Source organism: Emys orbicularis, chromosome 1 (assembly GCF_028017835.1).
Source record: "Emys orbicularis isolate rEmyOrb1 chromosome 1, rEmyOrb1.hap1, whole genome shotgun sequence".
Taxonomy (NCBI): domain Eukaryota; kingdom Metazoa; phylum Chordata; order Testudines; family Emydidae; genus Emys; species Emys orbicularis.
Genome location: NC_088683.1, coordinates 231745382 through 231770346, shown reverse-complemented (window position 1 = coordinate 231770346; position 24965 = coordinate 231745382). Strand labels below are relative to the sequence as shown.

Below are 24965 nucleotides of genomic sequence, written 5' to 3'. Positions count from 1 at the left end.
CAATCCATGTGTACCTCAACTGAGCAATGAGAGGGCAGAGAAGCAGCATATTCTTTGATGAAGAGGCAGGGTGACAAGATTGAGCACCATGCAGTCGAGAGCCCTTGGGGAGGAGGAAAAATTATTGAAGACACCTTATGGAATCTTTCATTAAAAAAAAAGGAAAAGCTGAACTATTCCAGTCTCCACCCCCATGTTCCCATATCAAATTCCAGCAATGTTCCTCTGGTACAGACTGTGGCTGACAGATGTATAAAATCAACATGGATACCTTTCTGGCATACTTACTATAAATAGATCATGAATCAAAGGTATCAATACTGAGAAAAAAACCAACTGATAAGAATCGAGAAAATTTATGGACTCCAGATGTGACTGGAGCTGCCTCCGTCATCATCTGCTCTGATACCAGGCAATCATTCAGAACCTGCTTCTGGACCAAGAGCCTAACTACTGCCTGTTTAAAAAGGGCAGCTGGCATCCTGCCCAGTGTTAAATTATTAACAATTCCTGCCAAGTGTGAGCTCAGTACCGAGCTCAGTACCACCCTGAACTGACTTCAAAGGGGCTACTCACATGATCACATTTAGGCATGTTCTGAAGTGCCTTGGTGAATTGGGGCTTTTACCAACCAAGAAGCACAACAGTCCACCCCATAAGTGGGCAGACTCGGCTCTCTTAGAAATCCATCTTAGCGAGAAAGGCCACAAAGGATGAGAAGGCACTTAACACCTACTGCCCTGACACTGTCTCCCCCACGTGCTCTGGTTATAACAAATTTTCCTTCTTTGCAGTTAAAAAAAAAAAAAAAAAAAAAGTCCTTCACAATGAAACCCCCCACTGAACAGTTCCACAGGTGTAGACTTCACCGATGCGGTGGTAAGAGAAGAAAATGATTTCTTAACTCTACTGCACCACAGCTCTGGCACAGGAATATGAAAACAATCACAACTGATGAGGCTTCGAGCAAATCTTCTACTACCACTGGTGCTCTAATCTCCTCCACATCTCTGTCTCCAGCTGCTGAAAAGAAAGGCAATCTGCAAGGACTATGCAGTGGGAAAGAATATCAGAAAGTTGGTACTTTCTGATACTTGGGGACAACAGTGTTAAAAATCAGGGTCCCAAACACACTTTGAGGACCTAAATTCCGTAGTTGACTCTCCTGATTTCACTGTCAAAGTAGTGCTGAATTTTCTGGTGCTGTGACATTTCTGCAGTAGCTCCAAGTGAAATCAAAACAAGAAGGTTTTTACTGAATTAAATATGAGCAATCACAGAATCAGAAGAGTGCTCCCTGTGTTATTTACTCTAATATTAATTTCAATACAAATCTCAGTTTAAAATTTATTTTTCATTTTACACTTCTGCCATATTTTCAACATGTTGCAGAATTTTATATTGACAACAAATACTTTCAAAAATCAGGGGAGACTTTGGCAGCGGCGCAAGGGATTTTTGGCACTCAGGAGGCAAATGAGAATTGTGGAACTGGGGAGGGGATGCACCAATCTATTTTCGGTACTTTATATAGCTCCCATCTCTGTAGTATTTGAATACCTCACAATCACTAATGTACGTATATCTTCAGAACAACCCTATGAAGCAGGGGAGCGCTATTGTCTCCATTTTGCAGGCACAGAAAGACTAAGGCTGTGGCTACATGAGAGAGCATGCAGTTTCGCAGCTGCACTGATGCACACGCACCACCGTAAGCTCTCCAGTGTAGCTGCTCTAAGCCAATGGGGGAGAGCTCTCCTGGCAGCTTACTTACGCCAGTCCCCGTGAGCGGCAGTAGCTATGTCGGTAGGAGAACTCACTAGGTCGGCAGGAGAGCACAGTCCACACTGACACTTAAGTTGGCATAAGTTATGCCACTCAGGGGGGTGGCCGTAGTGTAGCCATCGCTTAAGTGACTTTCCCAAAGTCACCTTGGATGTGTGTAGCAGAGCACAGAATTGAACCCAGTCTTTCAAATCTGAGGCGAGCAGCACCCTAACCATCAGTCCATCCTTACTCTCTGCCCTTCTCTTTCACTCTCTCTTTCGAACAGATTAGTAGGTGACAATTTTGGAAGGGGGTGGGGGCAGAAGCCCTTGACCTCTCAGCTCCATTTCCCTGGACTGCCTCTAACAACAATGCATAAGAGCGTTGTTATCTGGATTGGGATGCGTTGCTAACATGTTCAGAGAAATAGTGAAAGATGCTGACATTTAAATGGCCATTATTAAGTTTGGGCATTAACACACATTAAAGTGAATGGGAGCAGTTCACACCTCTCAGAGCTAGGCATCTGGAAGGGTTTCTTTGAACCATAAGGACTAGAAAATTAATCTTTTAAAAATGAAACTTTAGATATTGTGCAGCCATATTCTAGGGCAGGTGGCCAAGGAATTGCAGAAACTATGGACTCTGCTTTATTTATCCCAATATTTTATACTACAACAACACTTAAAAATTCTTATAGAAATAGCTACTGTAATAGTTCCCTCCCCCATCTCCCATGCACATGGGGTTATAGTAAAAAATTCTTATTTTAATAGCTTATTAGAATGTGTTCATTGTTTCCAGGTCCCTGCTTCCACTTCCCAGTAGGAGACAGTGGCTGGGACTCTGCCGAGGTACATTCCTGCAGGACTCATCGGGGCAAGAACAAGGAACTGACCATCAGAATTCCAGCCAAAGTGCACTGATTTTGGAGACCAGAAATGCCAGACATTTCTCCTGCAAAAGGAGCCTAGTAAGGGTATCCAACCACCGCAGGTTACGGGGCAGGCAGCAAACACACAGTCTGGAGAGAGGAGCACAAAGAGAGCTGAATAGGCATTCAAGGCAATGTGGAGGCTACTTCTGAAGAGCCACCAGAGGAGCAGGAGACTCTGCTTTCCTCTAGAGCTGCTCTCGTCAGCAGGGTCTCACCAGTTCTTTCCCCAGCAGCTGCAGCTGCTCTCCCAGGCTCCCCTGGAGGGGAAAAGCATGTAAAGGAGAGTACAGGAGCCAGTAAGAGCAGCTGCAGATGCCAGCAGAATAAGCAAATAAGCAGGACTAACTTCAGAAAATTGCTAGTGTAGCAGAGTCCAGCACCAGGAGTAGCTCTAGAGGAAAACAGAATCCTAGGCTCCCCACTGGGCTATTCAGATACAATCCCCTAGTACTCCACAGCCCCACACAGAGCACTCCCTCCCTCCTCCAGCTGGAAGTACCCACGGTTTGTCACTCTCCCCATTCCCGGGAAGTGTTTTTCACATCCCCAGGCTCTTGGGGTTTGGCAAGACTATGAGGGATTTCTCGTCCCATAGGCAGTCTCTAGACATGGGACTGTATCCCTCAGTTTTCTGGCACTGGTCTGATGAGCCCAAATATAGAGCAATGCCCTCAACCCCCTAACTCCTAGAAGGAAGCAGAGGCAGGAGCCGGCACGCAATTCTATCTAAAACTGAATTATTAAAATAAACAATTCAAAAAAGAGTAAGGAGTAGCTAAAATTGTAAGAGTGGGTTTGTATGTTAGAGCAACTTGCTAAGCCCTCACCAGAGTGGTATGATAGCTGAGTACCACAGTTCCTCATAGCATTCTGGTTGTGCATCCATCGACAATTGAGAGGAGGCCAGGGAGACAGGCCTATATTGTAGAGTGAAGTGAGACTGACCCTGGCAGCGAGCTGAAAGAGGCAATGAGCTGTAGATGGAAAACTGAGACACAGAAAGATTAAGGCCAACATTTTCAAACGCTGGTTCCTAAAGTTAGACACCTATCTCCCTAGTAAAGCACCGACAGATTTTCAGATGTGCTGAGCATCCTCAATTTCTACTGGACTCAGTAGGAGCTGCAGATGCTCAGCACCTCAGCATTAGATTAAGTGTCTCAGCCAAGGCTGCACAGCAACCCTAAGGCAGAGAAAGAAATAGAGATCACATCTCCTAACTCTGTGTTTTAACCACCAAACCGCTCTTCCTAGATGTTAGCCACTGAAGAGCCAACAAGTGATGTGAAGCTCAGGTTGTATTTGAAACCCAGGGATGAAAGCCCAGTTCCATTATTAATATCCTAAGCCTTCCAGTGCCTCCTTTAAATTAGCTATTATTCTTATAGCAGCAACAGCTAAACAGTGCAGTCTTCAGGGTTTGCAGGCTGTGTTGCATCATTATGAAATCCACATCCCCATGTACAAAAGCAATATATTTTTATATGCTTAAACTGTCTCTGAAGAATACAAGACCGAAGGGCTTTTCCAAAGGATAATTGCATGTGCTTTTTTTTTTTTTAATTTACCATCTAGTCTTCAAGGATCATCTGTGTTCCCAGATACTCTTAGAACTAAAGACGAACTGTCCTTTGTGAAATTACAGATACGAGGGCATGTCCACCCATCTGCCTCTACCACCCCTCAAATGAACCTAAGTCTAGATTCTGGAAGTGCACAATTATAGCTATATTTCAAGAAAAAAGTACATGTTGGGGAGGTGAAAATTCTGCCACTGCCTCCCTGCACCGGGAAGGGAATTCTTCTGTTGTCTGCCTCCCCATGCAGGGTCCTGAACGCTGTACCAAAGAATTTCATCTGCAAAGGAGAGGCGGGTGAAGATTCTGCTGCTACAGGAAACATCATCATAGTCGAATTCCTAGAGCCTATGGAGAGGCTCCATTACTACAGGGCTGCTGCTGGGAAATGTAGTGCCTCAAGACCTGGGATATAGCAATGAAGGACAGCTGCTTCCCCACCTCTCCATGCAGCTCATGAAGGGCTGTGAATACTAGAATCATTTCCTTGGCCTTCAGGAGACAGTCCAACCTCAGAGGTGCTATCTCCAACAGAAGAATCTGCAGTGATTCAAGTACTGGGAAGAGGATGCTGACAGATTCAAGTGGCAGCAGTGCTGGCAGAGCCACTGAAGTCAAGAGGACATGTATGAAGGGAGTGCATGTGGGGTGATGATTCTGCCACCAGTCACCCTGTTTTGGTACTGTGGGCAGAGGGGGAGAACAGGAAAAGATACTGGCAACCAAACCCAAGAAACTGCTAGGACCTCTGGTGGGAAAGAGTGCAGCTGAAGAATGGGGAGGGAAAATTACTGTACTTTGGGGGAAAATAATGGTGGCAAACAAACCTATCTTAGTGATCTGTTTGATACTTAGTCCTGCCATGAGTGCAGGGGACTGGACTAGAAGACCTCTTGGGGTCCCTTCCAGTCTTACGATTCAATTTGGAAGATTATATGGTTCCAAGGAAACACACACTTACCTGTTTAAATTAGAAAAAAAAAATTATAAACTTAGTTATATTTCCATAAATTAAAAATAGCATACTGAAAAATTCCCAATTTAATCCACCAATCTGCAAAATAGCCAAAGGCAGCAATCTTTACTGAGATCAAAGAAACAAACTGATTTTTTCAAGATGAAGGGGAGGGGGAAGAGAGTATGAATTTGCAAACCACTGAAGTTTCAAACTCTCATATGTAACAAACATCTAATTTGATCACTGCAAAACTTTTTCTTTAAAGGCTTCCTCTGGCTGGAAACCATGTCTGAAACATTGTATTTGGACTAGTTTTGGTAAATTGGAGGGAGGGTGTGTATATGTAGCCATTTAAAACTGGGGCTCTAATGGAAAAAGCTAAGAATAGCATTAACAATGCACAGACTGTGATGCCTCAATAACTAACTGGCATGACTGTAATTTCCTCTGCTTTTCTTTGTTTTTAAATACAGGAAACTACCCCACTGCCATTTTATTATTGTGGTACAGTAGTCTGTGCATTGTTAATTCTATAATTAGCCTTGCATTATAGCACTATACCATTTTCCCTTTTATTAAAAATAAAAAAAATAAAAACGCAAAGAGAAAAATGGCATGTAAGAAAAATCCAAAAGGTGAGTAATGTGTTAAAGACTAGGTTAAAAAGTGTGAAATGGAAAATATGTGCAACTAGAAAATTTGCTGAATTGCAAGTCCTGACAAACTGCTTTTATGTTATTTTATGCTTTTATGTTATTTTAATTCTTAAAACATGTTCTTTGAAAACCTAAAAAGGCCAGTGTAATGTATTTTGTCCTTTACATCCAGTATTCTTGAAAAATTTGGTATTAGTACACTACACATCTGACATGTGCAATAACCCGGAAAAATGACTTCATGTTTTTCTCTCAGTGGCCTGAGGGAAGACATGCAACCACAAAACGTCACTTGCAGGTTAGATTAATGCAGTGGTCTCCAATCTTTTTACCCCCAAGATCACTTTTTGAATTTAAGAGCAACCCAGGATCTACCCCACCCCTTCCCCAAGGCCCCACCCCTTGCCCAAAGCCCCACCCTGCTCACTCCATTCCTCCCCCCCCGTCACTCTCTCTCCCCCACCTTCACTCACTTTCACCCGGCTGGGGTAGGGGTTGGGATTCGGGAGGGGGTGCGGGCTCTGGGCTGGGGCCGAGGGGTTCGCAGTGTGGGAGGGGGCTCTAGGCTGAGCCTGGGGCAGAGTGTTGGGGTGCAGGAGGGGGTGAGGGGTGCAAGCTCTGGGAGGGAGTTTGGATGCAGGAGGGGGCTCCGGGCTGGGGCAGAGTGTTCGGGTGCAGGAGGGGGTACAGGGTGCTGGCTCTGGGAGGGAGGTCAGGGCTGGGGCAGGGGTGTAGGAGGGGATATGGGGTGCTGGCTCTGGGAGGGAGGTCAGGGCTGGGGCTTGGGGTGCAGGAGGGGGTATGGGGTGCTGGCTCTGGGAGGGAGGTCAGGGCTGGGGTGCAGGAGGGGGTATGGGGTGCTGGCTCCGGGAGGGAGCTCAGGGCTGGGGGTTGGGGTGCAGGTGTTTTGGGGTGCAGGAGGGGATTCGGGGTGCTGGCTCCGGGAGGGGGATCAGGACTGGGGGTTGGGGTGCGGCCTCCCGCCAGGCAGCACTTACCTCTGATGGCTCCCGGTGGGTGGCACAGCATGGCTGCCGCTAAGGCAGGCTCCCTGCCTACCCCGGCCCCATGCTGCTCCCAGAAGGAGCCAGCGCGCCCCTGCAGCCCCTGGGAGGGGGCGGGGGCCATGTAGCTCTGCGCGCTGCCCATCTCTGCAAGCGTGCTGCTCATTGCTTGCAGGCAGGAGCAGCATGCAGAGGGAGACCCCCTTGCCCCGGGGCTGCTTTGGCTGCTTCCAGGAGCGGCGTGGGGCCGGGGCAGGCAGGGAGCCTGCCTTAGCAGCAGCCACGCTGCACCACCGGAGATCGCGATCGACTGGTTGGTGACCCCTGGATTAATGGAATCACCAGTTCCGCAGGGAACCAAACACAATAGCCAGTGTAGTCCAACAAAATAATAAAATCATAATAATAATAATAATTTAAAAAGTAAAATAATTAAATCACTACAAAAATTCTGACTGTATTGAAAGGAAGTTTTCTTATAACTCATTGCTGGATAGAGATGAGTGGGCAAGTGATGGGTATAGGGAAGGACAGCGTGAAGTAGGTTAACAGCACTGCTGTGTTCATACTGTAACTACAGTATGTGATTAGTGTGATAATGTAACTGATTTGTGAGATTATGTCAGTTAAATTTTGCTCACAGAATTAGTTTGGGGTAGTCTAGGAACAAACACCTCAGCTGTAATATACATATCGATTACGTGATCACAAAGAGAATACAAAGAGCTGGAGAGCACTCGAGCAGAACTCAAGTAAAGAAAAGGAGGTGTTTTAAAAGAGAGGCCTTTGCAAAGAAAAAACTCTGTCCCTACTGAAGTGTTCAATCAGGCAGCGAGATTCAGTTTGCCAGTTTCAAAGGCTTTAGTGTCAAAGTAAAAAGTCACTGCAATGAACACTGCCAGAACACAAAAATACTTTAGTAGCCTATATGTTCTTGAAGTCGGTAGTGGTTCCTGGGAGGAGAAAAAAAGCATAACATCTTAAAAACAAGCTCTGTTATTTTCTTTTTTTTCCTTTCATGGATATATGGCTATAAAGAATAGTATTGTGGCTAACTAGTCTTGGCACATATGAGTGTACTGGGATACACGTAGATTTAGGAGACTTCATTGACCAAACATATCCTGTCTACTTTAATTGCCACTTTTTCTTCTCCCACCTCCTTATTATTCACTTTCCCTGTCTTTCCAAAATACTGCATCTCCAGTCATCATCCTCTCCCATCATTCTGACATTTCATCCCCTACCCCCTGAATTTGTATCCCTCTTTTCATATAATATTCAAACTCCCTGTCCTCACCTTCAAGGCACTGCACATCTCCATCCTTGACTACATCTCAGCTCTTCCTACATTCCTCCCACACCCTACGGTCTGCAAGATGCTCTCTATTGAAGTCAGTGAGAACCTTTCTGTTAACTTCAATGGTCTGTAGATCAGCCATTAAAGGAGGACGCTTTTAAAATAAAATGAGTTTAAGTTTGGGGGGAGGGATAGCTCAGTGGTTTGAGCATTGGCCTGCTAAACCCAGGGTTGTGAGTTCAATCCTTGAGGGGGCCACTTGGGGATCTGGGGCAAAATCAGTACTTGGTCCTGCTAGTGAAGGCAGGGGGCTGGACTCGATGACCTTTCAAGGTTCCTTCCAGTTCTAGGAGATGGGATATCTCCATTAATTTCTTAATTTCTTAAAAAGTTTAGTTCACCCTTTGCACTTAATGAGGCAGGATCCTGTGGAAAAACAGTATGTTATCACAGAATAAAGATTGCCATAATGCATACACACAAGGGGGTGGAGTTATGGTTGTACAGTAGTTAGTAACTTTTGAGTGCTTGAAAATGTAATAAATAACATTATTTTAATATGTTTTTGTATGTAACTATAGTAACAATCAATGAGATAGCAGCAGCTGGGTAGGATGGAGATAAATTTGTCTATTTACCCTTCTTACCAGCATTATCCCATGTTCCTTAATCTCCACCCAGTGTCCTCTCCTCATTGCCCCATTTGTCTTCTTTGCCCACTCCTGACTCCATGACTTTCTGCGTCCCACCCAATACAGTAACTCCTCACTTAACATTGTAGTTATGTTCCTGAAAAATGCGACTTTAAGCAAAACGCTGTTAAGTGAATCCAATTTCCCCATAAGAATTAATGTAAATGAGGGGGTTAGGTTCCAGGGAATTTTTTTCACCAGACAAAAGACTATATTTGGAGGGAGGGGAGAGAGCATCGCAGACAGAGACAGAGACACACACTGTGTGTGTGTGAGAGAGAGATGTGCATTTCTCCTTTAAGTACACTGTCTTGTTAATTAGATCAGCTTGCTGAGACAGCAGCTGCTGCTGCCGGCAGCAAGCTCCCTCTGTCCTGAGCCCTGTCGTGTGTCCCCCCTGTTCTATGGAAAATGGGGTAAGCAGGGTGCAGGAGCAGGGGGGAGAGAGACACCCTGACATTAGCCCCCTACTTCCCCCTCCCCCCGTACAGCAAGCAGGAGTCTCTGGGAGCAGCTCCAAGGCACAGGGAAGGAGCAGCACATGGCAGTGGGGGGAGGGACAGCTGCTGCACAGGGAACTTAGGGGAGCGGGGAGCTGATAGGGGGCTGCTGGTCCACCCTGGTTCCAACCACCCACCAGCTAGCTGCAACGGGCTGCTCTTCCTGAAAGCAGTGGACAAAGCAGGCGGCTGCCAAAGGATGTTAGAAGGGAGCATTGCACAACTTTAAACTAGCATGTTCCCTAATTGATCAGCAACGCAACAACGAAACAACGTTAACCAGGACGACTTTAAGTGAGGAGTTACTGTACCATTCTGGAATAAAATCCCAATTAACATACGTCAAGTTCTTGCACTATAATCATTCAAAAGAAAACAAGTCTAAATCCCCAACTTCTCTGTAAAGCATGCTTCCCTCAACACCCATAAAACACCATGTCTGTTTATTCTGATTTATATGATATCAGTTTATTTTCACTTGTATTATTGCATTGTTAATTGCTTGGGGTGTAGATTCGTTAATTGTTCAGCACACATTGTGGTGTGTAGCACTATGTACTCTTATGGCAGATACAAATAATTAACGACAAGATATTGAACTTGAGCCCCCTCCATGGTCACTAGGCTACCAGGACAGAACCAAGTCTGGCTGTGATGGATTACAAAGAGAAAAATACCTGAAAGAGAACATATACAAGGCAGATAATGTGATCACTTTTATCTGCCTCGTCTACTTTTCCTTGAGGATCAATACAGCTTCAAGGATGAAAGATAGAACACGATAGTGTCATGACAGAGTTCAACTTCATGAACCCTCTATAAATTTCATTTGGCTTAAAAACAGTACTCAGGAAAATCAATAGCTCTATCTAATTAAACATAGCAGCACCGTATCTTTCACTGTCCACAGGGTCTCAACAGAGCTCACTACTACTCGTTTACAGCACACAGTAGAGAACATAATATTTCCCCCTCCCTCTGCTTAGCTACTTTCCTTTTTTAAGCAACTCCAACAGAATGTATAAAAACCTATTTTATTTATTTATTTATTTATTGGTCAGAAGCAGAGTTATTCCTGAACGTGCAGACAGTGTATTTTGTGAATTAATAATAAAAGTTTGCACTTAAAAAGCATCTTTCATCTGAGGCTGTGGGGGCAATTTATAAATATATAGTACTTTATTAATTTAGCTGCAATATTTCTATGAAGCAGGTAATCATTATCTGCACTTTACAGATGAGGAAACTGAAACAAACAGAAGAGCCTGATTCTGCTTTCACTTTCCCCATGGTAAATCAAGAATAACTTCACTGAACTGAATGGAATTACACCTGCCAAAACTAGTGTGAGAGCACAATCAGGACCTCAGTGTCTCACTAAGGTGTCCCAATAAGTCTGTGCTACAGCCAGGAATAGAAGGCCTGGCGTCCCAACTCAGAGCTCTGAGCCTTTTAAGAGACCTCCCTCTTATAACTGAGGCACAGAGATATTAAATAACTTGCCCAAGGTCACACAGTAAAGTCTGTGGCAGAGCCAATAACTGAACCCAGATCTCCTGAGTATCAGGTCTTTGCCTTAATCATGACAATCCTCAAATACCCACCATGCATGAAAAAAATTAACAGGAAAACATTCTGCATTTCTAAATTGTCTTAGTTGTAGTTCTCGAAGTGTTTTCTCTCTCTTCAGATTAAAATTTTCAACAGTGGACAGAGGCCTGTCTCTGACACAGCAGAACTCCTCACATGAGTACAGGTTGCATATCGGGTGCTAAGCTGAGCTTCTTTATGTTGCTTATATGTTATTTTCCTTGAGCAGTGTATTACACAGAATCACAGAAACATAGGGCTGGAAGTTAAGTTTTTCCTAATGTCCAACCTAAACTGCCCTTGTTGCTATTTAAGCCCATTGCTTCTTGTTCTATCCTCAGACATTAAGGAGAACAATTTTTCTCTCTCCGCTTGTAACAACCTTTTATGTACTTGAAATCTGTTATGTCCCCTCTCAGTCTTTTCTTCTCCAGACTAAACAAACACATTTTTTTCAATCTTCCCTCATAGGTCATGTTTTCTAGACCTTTAATCATTTTTGTTGCTCTTCTCTGGATTTTCTCAATTTGTCCACATCTTTTCTGAAATGTTGCGCCCAGAACCGGACACAATACTGCAGCTGAATAAAGCGGAAGAATTACTTCTCGTGTCTTGCTTACAACAGTCCTGCTAATACATCTGGGAATGATGTTTGCTTTATTTTGCAACAGTGTAACACCGCTGACTCATATTTAGCTTGTGATCCCCACTATGACCCCCATATCACTTTCTGCAGTACTCCTTCCAATTTTGTATGTGTGCAACTGATTGTTCTTTCCTAAGTGGAGTAGTTTGCATTTGTCCCCATTGAATTTCATCCTATTTACTTCAGACCATTTCTCCAGTTTGTCCAGATCATTTCAATTTTAATCCTATCATCCAAAGCACTTGCAACCCCTCACAGCTTGGTATCATCCGCAAACTTTGTAAGTGTACTCTCTGTGCCATTATCTAAATCATTGACGAAGATATTGAACAGAACTGGATCCAGAACTGATCCCAGAGGTACCCCACTTGTTATGCCCTTCCAGCTTGACTGTGAACCACTGATAACTACTCTCTGGAACGGTTTTCCAACTAGTTATGCACCCACTTTATAGTAGCTCCATCTCTGTATTTCCCTAGTTTGTTTATGAGAAGGTCATGTGAGACAGTATCAGAAGTCTTACTAAAATCAAGATATACCACATCTACTGCTTCCCACCTTAGCCACCAGGTTTGTTACCCTGGAGAACAATTGATCACTGTCCTCTTTATAACAATCCTTAACATATTTGAAGACTATTATCAGGTACCCTCCTCAGTCTTGTTTTCTCAAAACTAATCATGCCCAGTTTTTTGAAACTTTTCCTCATAGGTTGTATTTCTCATTTTTCTGGCTCTCTTCCAGACTCTATCCAATTTGTCCAGGTTTCCTAAAGTGGGGTGCCCAGAACTGGACACAGTACTCTGCTGAGGCCTCACCAGTGCCAAGCAGAGCGGCACATTTACCTCCTGTGCCTCATATACGACACTCCTGTTAATAAACCCCAGAATAATAGTAGCCTTTTTCGCAACTGCATCACACTATTGACTCATATTCAATTTGTGATACAATATAATCCCCAAATTCTTTTCAGCAGTTCTACTAGCCAGTTATTCCCCATTTTGTAGTTGTCCATTTGATTTTGCTTTCCTAAATGTAGTACACTTTGCATTTGTCTTTATTGAATTTCATCTTGTTGATTTCAGACCAATTCTCTAATTTGTCAAAGTTCTTTTGAATTCTAATTCTGTCCTTCAAAGTGCTTTCAGCCCCTCCCAGTTTGGCATCATCCACAAATTTTATAAGCATACTCACTCCATTATCCAAGTCATTAATGAAAATATGTAATAGTACTGAACCCAGGTCTGACCCCTACAGAACCCCACTAGATACACCCTCCCAGTTTGACAGTGTACCACTGATATCTCCTCTTTGAGTACAGTCTTTCAGCCAGTTGTGCACCCACCTCAGTCATTTCATTTAGATTTACATTTTCCTAATTTGCTTATGAGAATGTCATGATTGTGTCAAAAGCCTTACTAAAATCAAGATTAAGCCCTTTACTTACTTACACATCTACTGCTTCCTCCCTACCCCCATCCACTAGGCCAGTAACCCTGTCAAAGAAGGAAATTAGATTGGCTTGGCACGCTTTGTTCTTCACAAATCCATGCTGGCTATTGATTGTTTAATAATTTGTTCCTGAATCTTTCCAGGTACTGAAGTTAGACTGACTGGTATATAACTCCCCAGGTCCTCTTTGTTTCACTTTTTAAAAATAGGTACTATGTTTCCCCTCCTCCAGTCCTCTAGGAGCTTACCCGTCCTTAATAGTTTTGAGACTGCTTCAGCTAGTTCCTTAAGTATCCTAGGATAAATTTTATCAGGCCCTGCCAACTTGAAAACATCTAACTTACATAAACATTCTTTAACCTCCTCTTTGCCTAATGTAGCTTGCGTTCCTTCCCCCTTGTTGTTAATGTGAATTGTGTTGAGTATTTTGTCACTAATAACCTTTTTAGTGAAGATTGAAGTAAAATAGGCATTAAACACCTCAGTCTTCTTGATGTCATCAGTTATTAGCTCGCTTTCCCTGGCTAAGTAGAGGACCTACACTTTCCTTTGTCTTTCTCTTGCTCCAAATATCTTTAAAGAACCGCTTCTTATTGCCATTTATATTCCTTGCTAGGTATAACTCATTGATTTTGCTATTGATTGAATGTGTACATTTAAGCCTGTGTTTCAGCATTCCAGATATTCTTAACTTTAAGGATTTAAACAGCAGAATGTAATTTACAAAAAATTCCTACTTGCTTGATTAGATTTTTTTTAAATTATTTCCTTCCTCTCTCCCTCCTTAATGCCCAGAGAAAGGATAGCATAATTACAATGAAACCTCATTCTATTAAGCATTTATGCTGAATATTTCCCATGCAAATAACATGGGGAAATTTTTTTTTTCACATTGTTTCCTCAAAACAGATTGTAAACTTGCCTGTAAAGTTTATTTGTCTATGCAATAAATTATAAATCAGGACAACAAGACACTTTGTTTTCTTTAAAGGATTTCACAGAGATAAAGATGACTTGGATATCTCCAAGGACTGAGACTTGCAAAAAGTCCCCTACTGATTTTTTTGGCTAATATCCCCCCTTCTATTTTCCCAGAGCTGGGCTTGAGGCTTTGAATGTGAAAGAAAAAAATATTTCCTGCACAACACTGAAGGGTACCGAGGGGGAAGAGAGGTCTTGGAATTTTTACTGTTGGGTGAGCCAAAGAAAAATAAAGCAAATGGCTACTCCATCTTAAAAGAGTACATTGCAGCTTCCTACAGCATTAAACAACATAGCTAGGAATTTCCTTTGGGCTGGACCTCTCAGGAATCTAGGATTTTACTAAATTTTTAACCTTAAGAAGCCCAGATTTTTGAGAATATTGATATCTTCTTTTTTTTAAACTCAACTGACTTAAGCTTTAGTTTAAAATGTGAGCATCAATTGATTCAGGATTTTGAAATGTTAAAAAAATATTTTTGTTTTTAAAGGAAGTATTGGTTGTCAATGCAAAAATTTTTCAGCACTTGGGTATTTTTAGGATAAACCAGAGCATAGTAGGGACAGAGTAATGGAAAGTTGGAAACAACTCAAAGGATCATTTTTATAGAAAAAAGTTTATAATTAAAATATGAGTATTACCTGTTCTGCTGAGGAAAAAGATGGAGATTTTCACTATCTACCTTAATGCTACAGATTCCTTAATTTCCCCCAGAATTGCTCTAAACAAATCATATTCTCCTGAACAAATACATGCTCCTTCTACTCTCCAAAGCATTCATACTCATTCTCTCTATGGAGAAAAACCACAAGTATTTTCACTGGTTCATTTACTTCTAGTGCCGATTACTCCTGTGTATTATATTGCAACACCCTAATGTTGAATTAAGGACATATTCATTACAGCCTGAAATTGAAAGTATATAATATAAACAATGCTTGAACTTACGTAACTCCTGCCTGTGCGCCTCTGTCTGTGCAAAATACTGGCGGAGCTCCTCTGTGATCTCCATGTTGCTCAGGTCACATTCTATCTCCTCTTCAGACTCAGAATCCTTCTCCATTTCAGAATCCCTGCCCATATCCTTGCTCACTCCGGAACTGCAATGGGCACCTGGGTATTGCTGGGGCCAGGAAGGGTATCGCGCTCTGCTGTTTGGAGCGTAAGTAGAATAGTTGTCAGCATCCGACGGGTTGCCTCCATCCCAATCTGAGTAACGACTTGAAGGAAAGGTTTCGGATGGATACCATGACAGATGATAAAAGGACTCCATGGCTTTCCTGTAGGCATTTTTGTGCTTGTACATCCAATGCATGGCTTGATTGTAATGCTTCCAGTATCTTGCATATACTTGTTGATTATACCATGGCTGAGAGTCTTCATGCAGTGAGTCCTCCTGAAAAAAGTGGGAGCAGAGGGGAGAGACAGTGTTGAGGTAACTCCTAGAATTGAAAAGCTTTTTCATTCCAAATGCTTTACTTCCTATGATAACAAAAACCATGTATTTTGGAGGAAAAATGACAAGTGCTTGAAGCATGAACATACTATACATACAAAAATAGATCATGTTGCTCACGCTACTAGTCACCAAGGAAGAAAGTAATGAGAATGACTGCACTAAAGCTTCCCCCAAAGCTCTGTTATTACAGTGGAAGCCACTCCTGTGGGGCAAAATGTTGAAATGTATTAATGCAAACCGAGCTGTGTGGATATAAATACTCAGCACTTACAAATACAAATGAATTCAAGTGAATTGATATACTACATAGGTGAAAGATGAGCTGAATGAGAGTTGATTACTTCAAAGTGTGTGTGGGGTAAGCCAAATACTACAAATACACAAGCTTCATGTTAACAGGAAGAGGGTAACGCGTCTGAAATTCCTCTATATTAAATAAAGGCACCTATTTCATTTAGTAATGCATTCACCCCATCTCCTTGCCATAATGATTTCAGTGGTAGAGGTCAGATGGCAACTTAGTTACGTCTCAATCAAACCTTAGTCAAGATCTCAATTAAACCCCACCCATGCTTAGCAAAGTGCTGTGCTGCTAGTAAATCTCACTTCTGTATTCATCAGCAGCTATAATCTGAAAAAGGGTAATAAAGTTCATTGACTGAAGTAAACTAAAATATTTCTTTCCAGTTATAAAACGTAACAAGTTGTAAAACAGCAACAACGGTTTTTAAAAATGTTTGTTTGCTTGACAGAACAGTTTACCCCTGACTCTATTCTAGCCATATAACTCTATGAGAGTGCAGCAGACCCTATATAGTACAGTAAATTCTGTATAGAAAAAGACTGCAATAGGTTCCCCTCCCCTACTAATTGGGCTACACATGGGTAGTGTTGGAGAAAGGTCAGGGATAATGGAAAGCTAAATCACTCTTGGGGTGGTGTTTGCCCACTGTCTGCCCTTGGGGTAGAGCTTCTGAGCAAGGGCTCTGGATGCATGGAAAGTGATGTTGGATTTAAAAACAAGTTGGTCTCACTTCATTCATTTGAATACCCATGATGCAACAACACGTGTCTGTCTTAAAACGGACAAAAGCCAAGAAATTTAGTGTAAAGTCTGATGTTGGTCCCATAATGCATCTCCTTGGTCTAGATATTGTGTGTGTCTCAGGGGAGGGAGAGTTTTACTTGATCTATTTTTTTTGCCACACATTTGGACTATTTTAGACTTAAATGTGGAAGGTCATCTTTTCTTTTTCAGGGATACTGTCAAGATGAAACATTATACTTTAAAGGTGCTTTCCTTACCTGTATTATTAATACCCTAAATCACCAAGAATGATTTTTTTAAAAAATAAATGAATTTGATTTAGTGACATTTCATAGCTATAGTTTTACCACCCCTGCCCAGAAACCAACCTCCCTTCCTGACCCCCCGTCCCCTCCCCCAAAAGGGGCTTAAAAACACTGATAACATAATTTTAAGGTTATGTTTAAGTAGTTGCAAGAACAAAAAGTCTCAAGCTAATAAACTTTATTTTTCTTATTTCACTTAAACACTGGGTCAGGGATTGTGTCTCACCTGTTTATGCAAATCTATGGTGTCATACAAGTGATTTTAAAAAACAGCCACCACATTAATTTTTATGGAAATGCATAACAAAATGTGTGTCTTTTTGGCTAAGACTTTATGGGACAGTTGTGCCTCATGCACTTCTATTGTGCTGGTGAAACGCCACTGACTTCAGGGGATTTATTTCCAATTTATGCTGGTGTAAGAGGAGAATCTGGCCCTGTTGCTCGGATGTATTTATTTATTTATAACTGTTATGAACTCCTAAAAACCAGGATATTTAATGTTTTTACTTTGCTTTCGTTAAATGAGAATGTCACCCAGACTCTAGTTCTTCAATGTATAGTCAAGACCAGAAAATTCTGTGGTCAAGTCTGAGAAGTTGCAACTCCCATTTCACAGAGTTAGTTCTGAAGCACTTTGTTTAATTTTTCCCACTGAAATAATTAAAAATCAAGTTTGGGAACATCAGTAGAGCAGTTAATACAGCTTAACAAAAAAGGAAAGTTTCATATATTCTATGTATTCCCCAAGATGACAACATATCTTTTTAAAATACGAAAAATATCTTCAGTTCTTTTTAACTAAAATGTTTCTAAAATGGGCCTTGGTGATGACCTCACTGAAAACTTTGGAATACAACTGGCTGATTTGCCTATCTGACTAGCCCCAGTTGTTAATTTAGGGGGAAAGGAATACAAAGGGCCACTTCATGTAGACAGAATTGTGATTTTGGTGCTTATCCAAATACATCTGTGTTTAGGAGGGGGAAAAAAGTGACCCTAGAAAACCTCACTCTTTCACAGAATTTTAAAAATCCATCTGTTGAAAAAAAAAATTAAGGGGATGTTTTAGATTGGGATGAAGAAGGAAAAGGAACACATTAAAGTCTAACTATGGAATATAGCTGTATGTCTGTGTTTTTTCAGCTGCTGTGTAAATGGAAATACAGAGGAATTTTCTCAACTATAGAAAAGCTATAAATCTAAGAGTGATCAGCAGATTTCTCTGTTATTTTCCTGTCATATGTCTCTAGACTCTTCTCTGAAGAGACCAATCAAACAATACTTTTAATAAATGAATTTTACTTTGAATGCAATTTAACTAATTTAAAATACAATTCTTTTAAATATGTGCTGACGGTTCAATACAATTTGCTTGTATATGCAGTTAACATACAAAGTGTGCATTGCCCATACTCTCAGATACACAGTGTAAGTAAAGAATGCTTACCATCACCTGTGGAGTTTTCTCCAATGATCAACGTGAACTAGAAAAGAAAATAATGTTTTTTAATTTATTAAAAGACAGTTAAAAACACAGAAAGCATCTCTAGTGAACCCTAGTAGCTACAGACAAGAGTCAAGTCAACAGATGAGGGATTTTGAGTAATCAGAGAATACTTGAAACCTCTTATTCATTTATTCTAATTAGTTTTAGTAAGGAACTTTTAAATATTGGAGATTATTAATATTGAAGGCTCAAGAAGATCAAAGGGCACCCCACTCCCCGCAGCCTAGAATGCAGGAAGATATAAATAAACTTGGTCTCATTACCCTTTTTTTTTTTTAATCCTCCACACAATAGCGGCTTCCTCTACTTCTAGGTATCTTCAAAATTAATGACATTAAGGAATGACCTTAAATGAGAAACACTTGACTTTATCCCTCAGCAGTGTTTGCAGAAGGAATCCTATACAATTTTTTATTTTAAGCATTTTTAAAACCATTTTGATTTCACTCAGGTAGTAAGGTTTTTGTTTATTTTTAATCCTATGTTGTAATTGTTTGTATAACCATCTCCTCTTCTCCCACTTTATGCTTCCCTGATTGCAACACTGCTTCACCTAAAGGAAGCACAGACAAATTCAGGTGATGATCAAGTACTTGAATGGAGAGAGGAGGGGAGGTTAAGTACAGAAGTGGAAACTGGAAAGGACCAGATCATAAAAAGATCTGCAATTACAACCTGCAGTTTAAAATTACTATCGCCTAGCACATACATTGCACTTTTAATCTTCAAAGTTATTTACCAACACGAACCACTTAAGGGAATTTTGAAAAATACCCTGACTATTTTATTATACCAAGATTTTAAAAGAGCAAACCACCCATTCCACATAGTGTCATCACCCAGAAACTCTCATTTGAAGGGACACCAGGGGCAGCAGAGGGGAATGATACAAAGATTAACCCCCCACCACCATTTTAAAAAAATGACTGTGGGCCAAAGAATCCACTCTCAAGCTACTCCAAGTAGTGGGTCAAATTATACTTTCAGTTACACTGATGTAAAACAGGAGTAACTCCACTGATTTCCTTGGGGTTATCCCAGATTACACCAGCACAACTGAGTAGAATTCTTCCCACTGGGGCTGCCCAGGGTGTCAGTTGGAGCAGCATTTGGCCTCCTATTTATGACTTTATTGATCAAGCAGCAACTTTTTGTCTCTTTAAGACAGCAATGCTGAGCGAAGAGATTTGAATGCAGTCCATCCTGACATCACCAAAGAAATGCAAATCATGAAGCTACCACAAGTCAGCACAAAGGCTGAACTGTCACCCTTTGTATAGTGGAGACAGAGCCCAAATATGCAAACTCTCACTCACCAACCCTTCTGCAAACAGTCCTTACATACATGAGTAGTCCCAATGCAGTCAATGGGCCTACTCGTGTGAGTAAAGGTTAGCAGAATCAGATTCAAAAATGTCAAAGAGACTGAACTGATTGTCTTTCTTTCCACCTGCCAAGAGAGGCAGTAGAAAAAAAAAAAAGAGCTGAGGTCACGAATGAAACATTTCAGTGACTTGCAGCATAACTAGCCTACAGATATATAAAAGACCTGGGTGCTGCCCCTTTCTGTTAATCTCAAACATACAGTTTTCCATGCTATCATCTTTTTAAAAGTTGTGTTTCGTGTGTGTGTGTGTGTAGTTTTCATTTCTTTCATGTGCACATCTGGGTACTGTCAAGGTCACTGGAATAAATATAAAGGGCTCTTTCTCACATCTAAAATATAAACTCTATTGTAGCTGCCTCTCTCATTTTCTGCCTGTAGTTTAGAAAAATTACATACATTAGAATTCTGTGTCTGCTTATGACTTTTTCATACCAAAACATTCTCTGAACTGCCTTAAGGATAAACAAAAATCAGGTTCACAGCCTAACATAAAGAGACTTTGTTTTTAATACCATAAGTGACTAAAAATACACACCATATTCAGAAGGACATACAGAGAACTTTTTGAGGGGTGAAAACGCCCTAGCAAATCCATTAAAATGTAATAGTTTACTGAACATGAAATAAACATACACTTTAGCAAACAGAAAAAAATTAATTTTCATAAATTATTTATGAACTCTTATAGAAATATAACACCTAACACACAGGAAAGTCCTGATACTGGGTACCACCACAATACAAACAACAAAGAAATAATTAATAAGAAATCAAAAAGCAAAATTGCTCTTCAAAAGTAAATTCAATAGGTTATCAAAATCACACAAGAAGCAAAAAATAAATAAAATCATTCTGGCTCTACTTTTTTCAATTCCTAAAAATTAAAATACGGAGGTTGCTACACAATCCGAAAGTAGTCTAATGTCACTGGGAACACCACTTAACTTTTGAATGAAGAAAATTACTAAAAGGTATGAATCACCATTGTAAAATTACCAAGGAAATATATTAGCCCAGGCAAAAAAATCTACTTGTCCGCACTTACCATAATGGTGATGAAGAAATTTACTTCCTCATACAAAAATTACTATCCCCAGGCAATTGGATGGAGAGAATTTTGCAATACTGGCATTAAAGGTAAGGCCCGATCTTGCAAACACTTACACATGTGCTTAACTTTACTACAGTGCTAAATTTGTTAGTCTCTAAGGTGCCACAAGTACTCCTGTTATTTTTGCGGATACAGACTAACACGGCTGCTACTCTGAAACCTTTACTACAGTGAATAGTCCAATCAATGGGACTACTCATGGTAGTAAAATTAAGGCCCCAATCTTGCCAAATGATCTGTGCTGGCAAACCCTGGTGCCCATGTGGAGTGTCACTGAATATGGCTCATTGCAGGGATGGGGGGGGGGGGGGGTTGCTGGCAGAGACCATCTGGCAGGATTGGAGCCTAAAGTAAAAGATTTTAAGGCTGCAGGCAGCAACAATAAAATGCATGGACAAAGAATACTTTGGTCCCTTTTTGTGTATTAAAATGTTCTGTTGCTTGGAGGGCTTTGGCACAGAAAGTTCCCACCCCACCCCTTTTGTTATCACAGCCACATAATTATCGGTTTGTATTACCACAGCGTCTAGGAGTCCCAGTCATGGATAAGGACCCCATTGTGCTAGGCACTGTACACAGGACAAACAGTCCATTTCTGATACATTGTATTATCTCCTTTCCTAACCTTTCAAATCATAAAATAATTCCCCATTTATATTAAATACTGATGTATTGCAATTCATCAAAACATGCCCATCTACTTATAAACTTGAAGTGAGCAAGCAGTAGTGAGAAGAAAGCTATAACTGAGTACGGGTCTGATCCCACAAAGCGTTGTACATCACTCAGTCCCACTGAAGTTAAGTTGAGAAGGATCACCATCCTGTAGGATTGGATCCTGGAATGCTGTATTTTGAAAATGTGATACATTGTACATCATGAGAGTACAGCCCCCTGGTGGAGTATTGTACACAGTTTTGGTAGCCACACTTGAAATATATTGCACAGCTTGAAAAGACCTACAAACAGTCGACAAAAGTATTAGTGTTCAGTCTGGCAAGACCTGAAGAAACCGGTCTGTTTAGCCTAAATAAATAAATAAATAAATAAATAATAATAAAAAAAAAAAAAAGGGATTGAGGGGATTTTCAGTTATTCAAAATTATGAAGAGCATAGCAAGAGCTAGTCAGTCACTTCTTTTCACACTGTTGCATAGTAACAGAACATAGAACATGATATAATTAAGAGGGGGAGGAATTAGAACAAATTAAAATACTTCTTCACAAATCCCACAGTCAATCTGTGGAATTTACTAACAAAGAAAGTCACTGAAGTCAATAAAATTAGAGAGGACTGGAGAATCTTATCAACATTAACTTTTGTAGCTCTGCAAAATAAGACAACTACTGAATAAGTCATCACAACTTTTATTTCAGGGAATACATCAATCACTTATGTGGGTCAGGAATGATTTCCCCCTAACTTTTTTCACAGCCAGATAAAGGAACAGATGGACCAATGACTTGAACCAATACTGAAATTGCTGTAAGCGTTTTGTACATATTCCAAGAACTCGGTGAAAACAAAATGCCATGTTGAAGCACCAACAGCTTATATTTTTCAAATTATCATTTTACCTTTCTAGTGCTAGAAAATCTGGGGGCAGGAAGATGTTTAAATAAAATCCATTCAGCCTTTTCTGTCACTCAGCTACCGATTAATTACCACTGTGCATCGCTACCTATGTTAATTTTAATATCAACATGGCCCAGTTATAACTCTTGTAGAAATGTAGATGTGCAACACAGAGCCAATTGATTGCACCAATATATAACAAAAACTCCTGCAGACTACATTCCTGTTTGTGACTATCGACAAATATTAAAGATGTTCTCTGGTTGACTTTTGAGACTCAGTTAGGACCTGGCTGTTATCCAGCCAGCACAGTTAGAGCGATACAGATCCATCTAATATGCATGCAGTTATACTGGTATAAAGGTGCTTATGCAGGTACAGCTTACTGCTGTAAGGAAAGGGGAATAAGTTATAATGGTATAGCTGTGCCCAGGCTAGAGACTGTACTCATTTAACTGTTTTGGTAGAAAATCAACCCCTTGCCTCACAAACACACACTGAAATAGTTAAATCAGTACAAAAACTTCATGCAGACCATGCAGTAGCATGTATAAAGTCACAGTTCACCAGGTCCCAAGAGCCTAAGGCCCTACTCCTATAACAGTGGTCCCCAAACTCCCTCCCCCCCCCAACGAGGTATGGTCAGGGGGCCAGATGCAGGGCCAGTGCTGCAGCTGGGGCCTCAGCTGAGAACGGGGCAGTGTTGGGAGCAGGGGGCCATGGCTGGGAGTGGAGCTATGGCCAGGAATGGGCTGCAGGTGGGGCTGGGACTGCAGGGAGCGGGTCTGGGTAGCACTCTCCACCCGCCCTCCATTGGGGCTGGCGCAGGCCCCACGTGCCCTCCCTGAATGTTTCTCCGTGCCCCCTGGAGGGGTGCCCCCACAGTTTGGGGACTTCTGTCCTATATGCATCTGAGAATACAGGGTGTTGCTTTGAAATCCAGGATACCTGGTGCATTTGAGTGGCTTATAGGGCAAATGTTTGGATTTGGAAAAACCGAAAGGTCAATTTGTACTACATTTAAAAAAACCCATCTGTAATAGTGAACAATAAATTATCACTGGTATGCCTTATTTTGGGTCTTGTCCTACCTTGGGGCATTGGCAGGTCAGTGGTAGGAAGCAGTGTGCATGTGAGAAGGAAATGAGTAGTCTTTTAGAGTTTAAGCTCTTTGGAGCAAGGCCTGTCTTCTATTGTGTGTTTGTGTACAGTGCCTAGCACCAGAGGGCATGGATCAGCGTTCATGTCATGTTGCCCCTCAGTACCACCTTCCCCTGGCCAGGGAAGCTAATGATCCAACCAGCGGACCAAATTCAATAATGAATCCTGGTTGCGTGCCACCAACTACTAGCAGTTTTAAGCTTATTAAGTATGGCTGTTTGATGCATCAAACGATCTTTTTTGCTCTATGTTTGCACAGCACCTAACACAGCAAGGCCCTGGTATATGACTAGTGCTCCTAAGTGCTACGGTAATAAAAATAATTGCAGAACAATGGTGGGGCAGCCACCTTACGACTGGGAGCCCAGCATGGGGGCCGCTGTTATCATTTGGGGGTGAGAATGGGTTCTCTTTCTTCCTCACCCAAACACCCCTTGCTTAGGGAGAGGGGCTTGCGGGGGGGTCCTTTCCCCCCCTCACTTCACACAGGGGTGGGTGGTCTCCCCACGCCATCGCTTCACCCCAGTTCACAGGATGGTTTTGGGGAGGGGGTGTCCCCCCATTCACCAGCTGAGTTCCCAGGGGGGAAGGGAGGGACTTCTCTGTTTTCTTCCCACGGCCTCACCACCCCGGGGCGGGTCCGGGGGATCCCCTCTTCCTGGCGGCTCAGGTACATGGGCTGCCACGGCTGGGAACTCTCCCCGCCTCAGGTGTCTGGATCCTCGCCCTGGGGCCAGCCCCCCTTTCCCCACGGGGGCTTTCACCCGGGCCCCTGGGGGCTCCCCCAGCCCGCACCCCACGTGGAGCGGAGCCCGCGGCACGTACTGTGGGTCCGCGCCGGCAGCACCAGCGCCGAGGCCCGCTCGTCCTTCCTTCCTGCCGCGGCGGGAAGCGGGGTCCGGGGGCGGGGTTCGCCGGCTCCCGATCCCCTGGGCTGGGGCGCCCCCTGGCGGAGCAGAGCGGGCGCCGCAACCAGCGTCCTCCGTCCCCCGCGCCTGCCCGGGGGCGAGCGCCGCTCTGCCGGCGTAACACCGGCCCGCCCGGCCGCCTGTGCGGGGCTCGCCCTGAGAGAGGCCGTCAGGGGAAAGCGGGCGCCGAGGGCTTTTCTGCGTGGGGCGAAAGACACCAGGCGGCTTCCCCAAGTGACTGCACCAGCCCCTCTTTGTAGCAGCCAGGAGATCGGGGCACCCCCAGCGGGAGAGGAGCCCGCCAGCCTGACCCCCTTTGCAGGAGGCAGATTTCGAGTGGGCGGTGCTGGTGCCTTCCAGCTCCCCCGTCTGGTGTGGGACGGAACAAGCCCCAGAGAGGCGCTGGGACCCTTGCTCTCCCAGTCAGGGAGAGGAGCTG

The 24965-nt window shown here is 42.5% G+C and overlaps 1 protein-coding gene across 1 annotated transcript in view; it reads right to left on the bottom strand.

Moving 5' to 3' along the window:
- Nucleotides 1-24514, bottom strand: part of GEMIN8 (gem nuclear organelle associated protein 8) — a 37301-nt gene extending 12787 nt beyond the window's left edge. The window contains exons 1-3 of the mRNA XM_065414802.1: nucleotides 24444-24514; nucleotides 18324-18360; nucleotides 15010-15457 (exon numbers count right to left, since the gene is read on the bottom strand). Coding sequence (XP_065270874.1) covers nucleotides 15010-15457; nucleotides 18324-18326 — 451 coding nt within the window. The 5' untranslated portion in view covers nucleotides 18327-18360; nucleotides 24444-24514. The remainder of the gene's footprint in view (nucleotides 1-15009; nucleotides 15458-18323; nucleotides 18361-24443) is intronic.
- Between the last annotated feature and the right edge of the window lie 451 nt (nucleotides 24515-24965).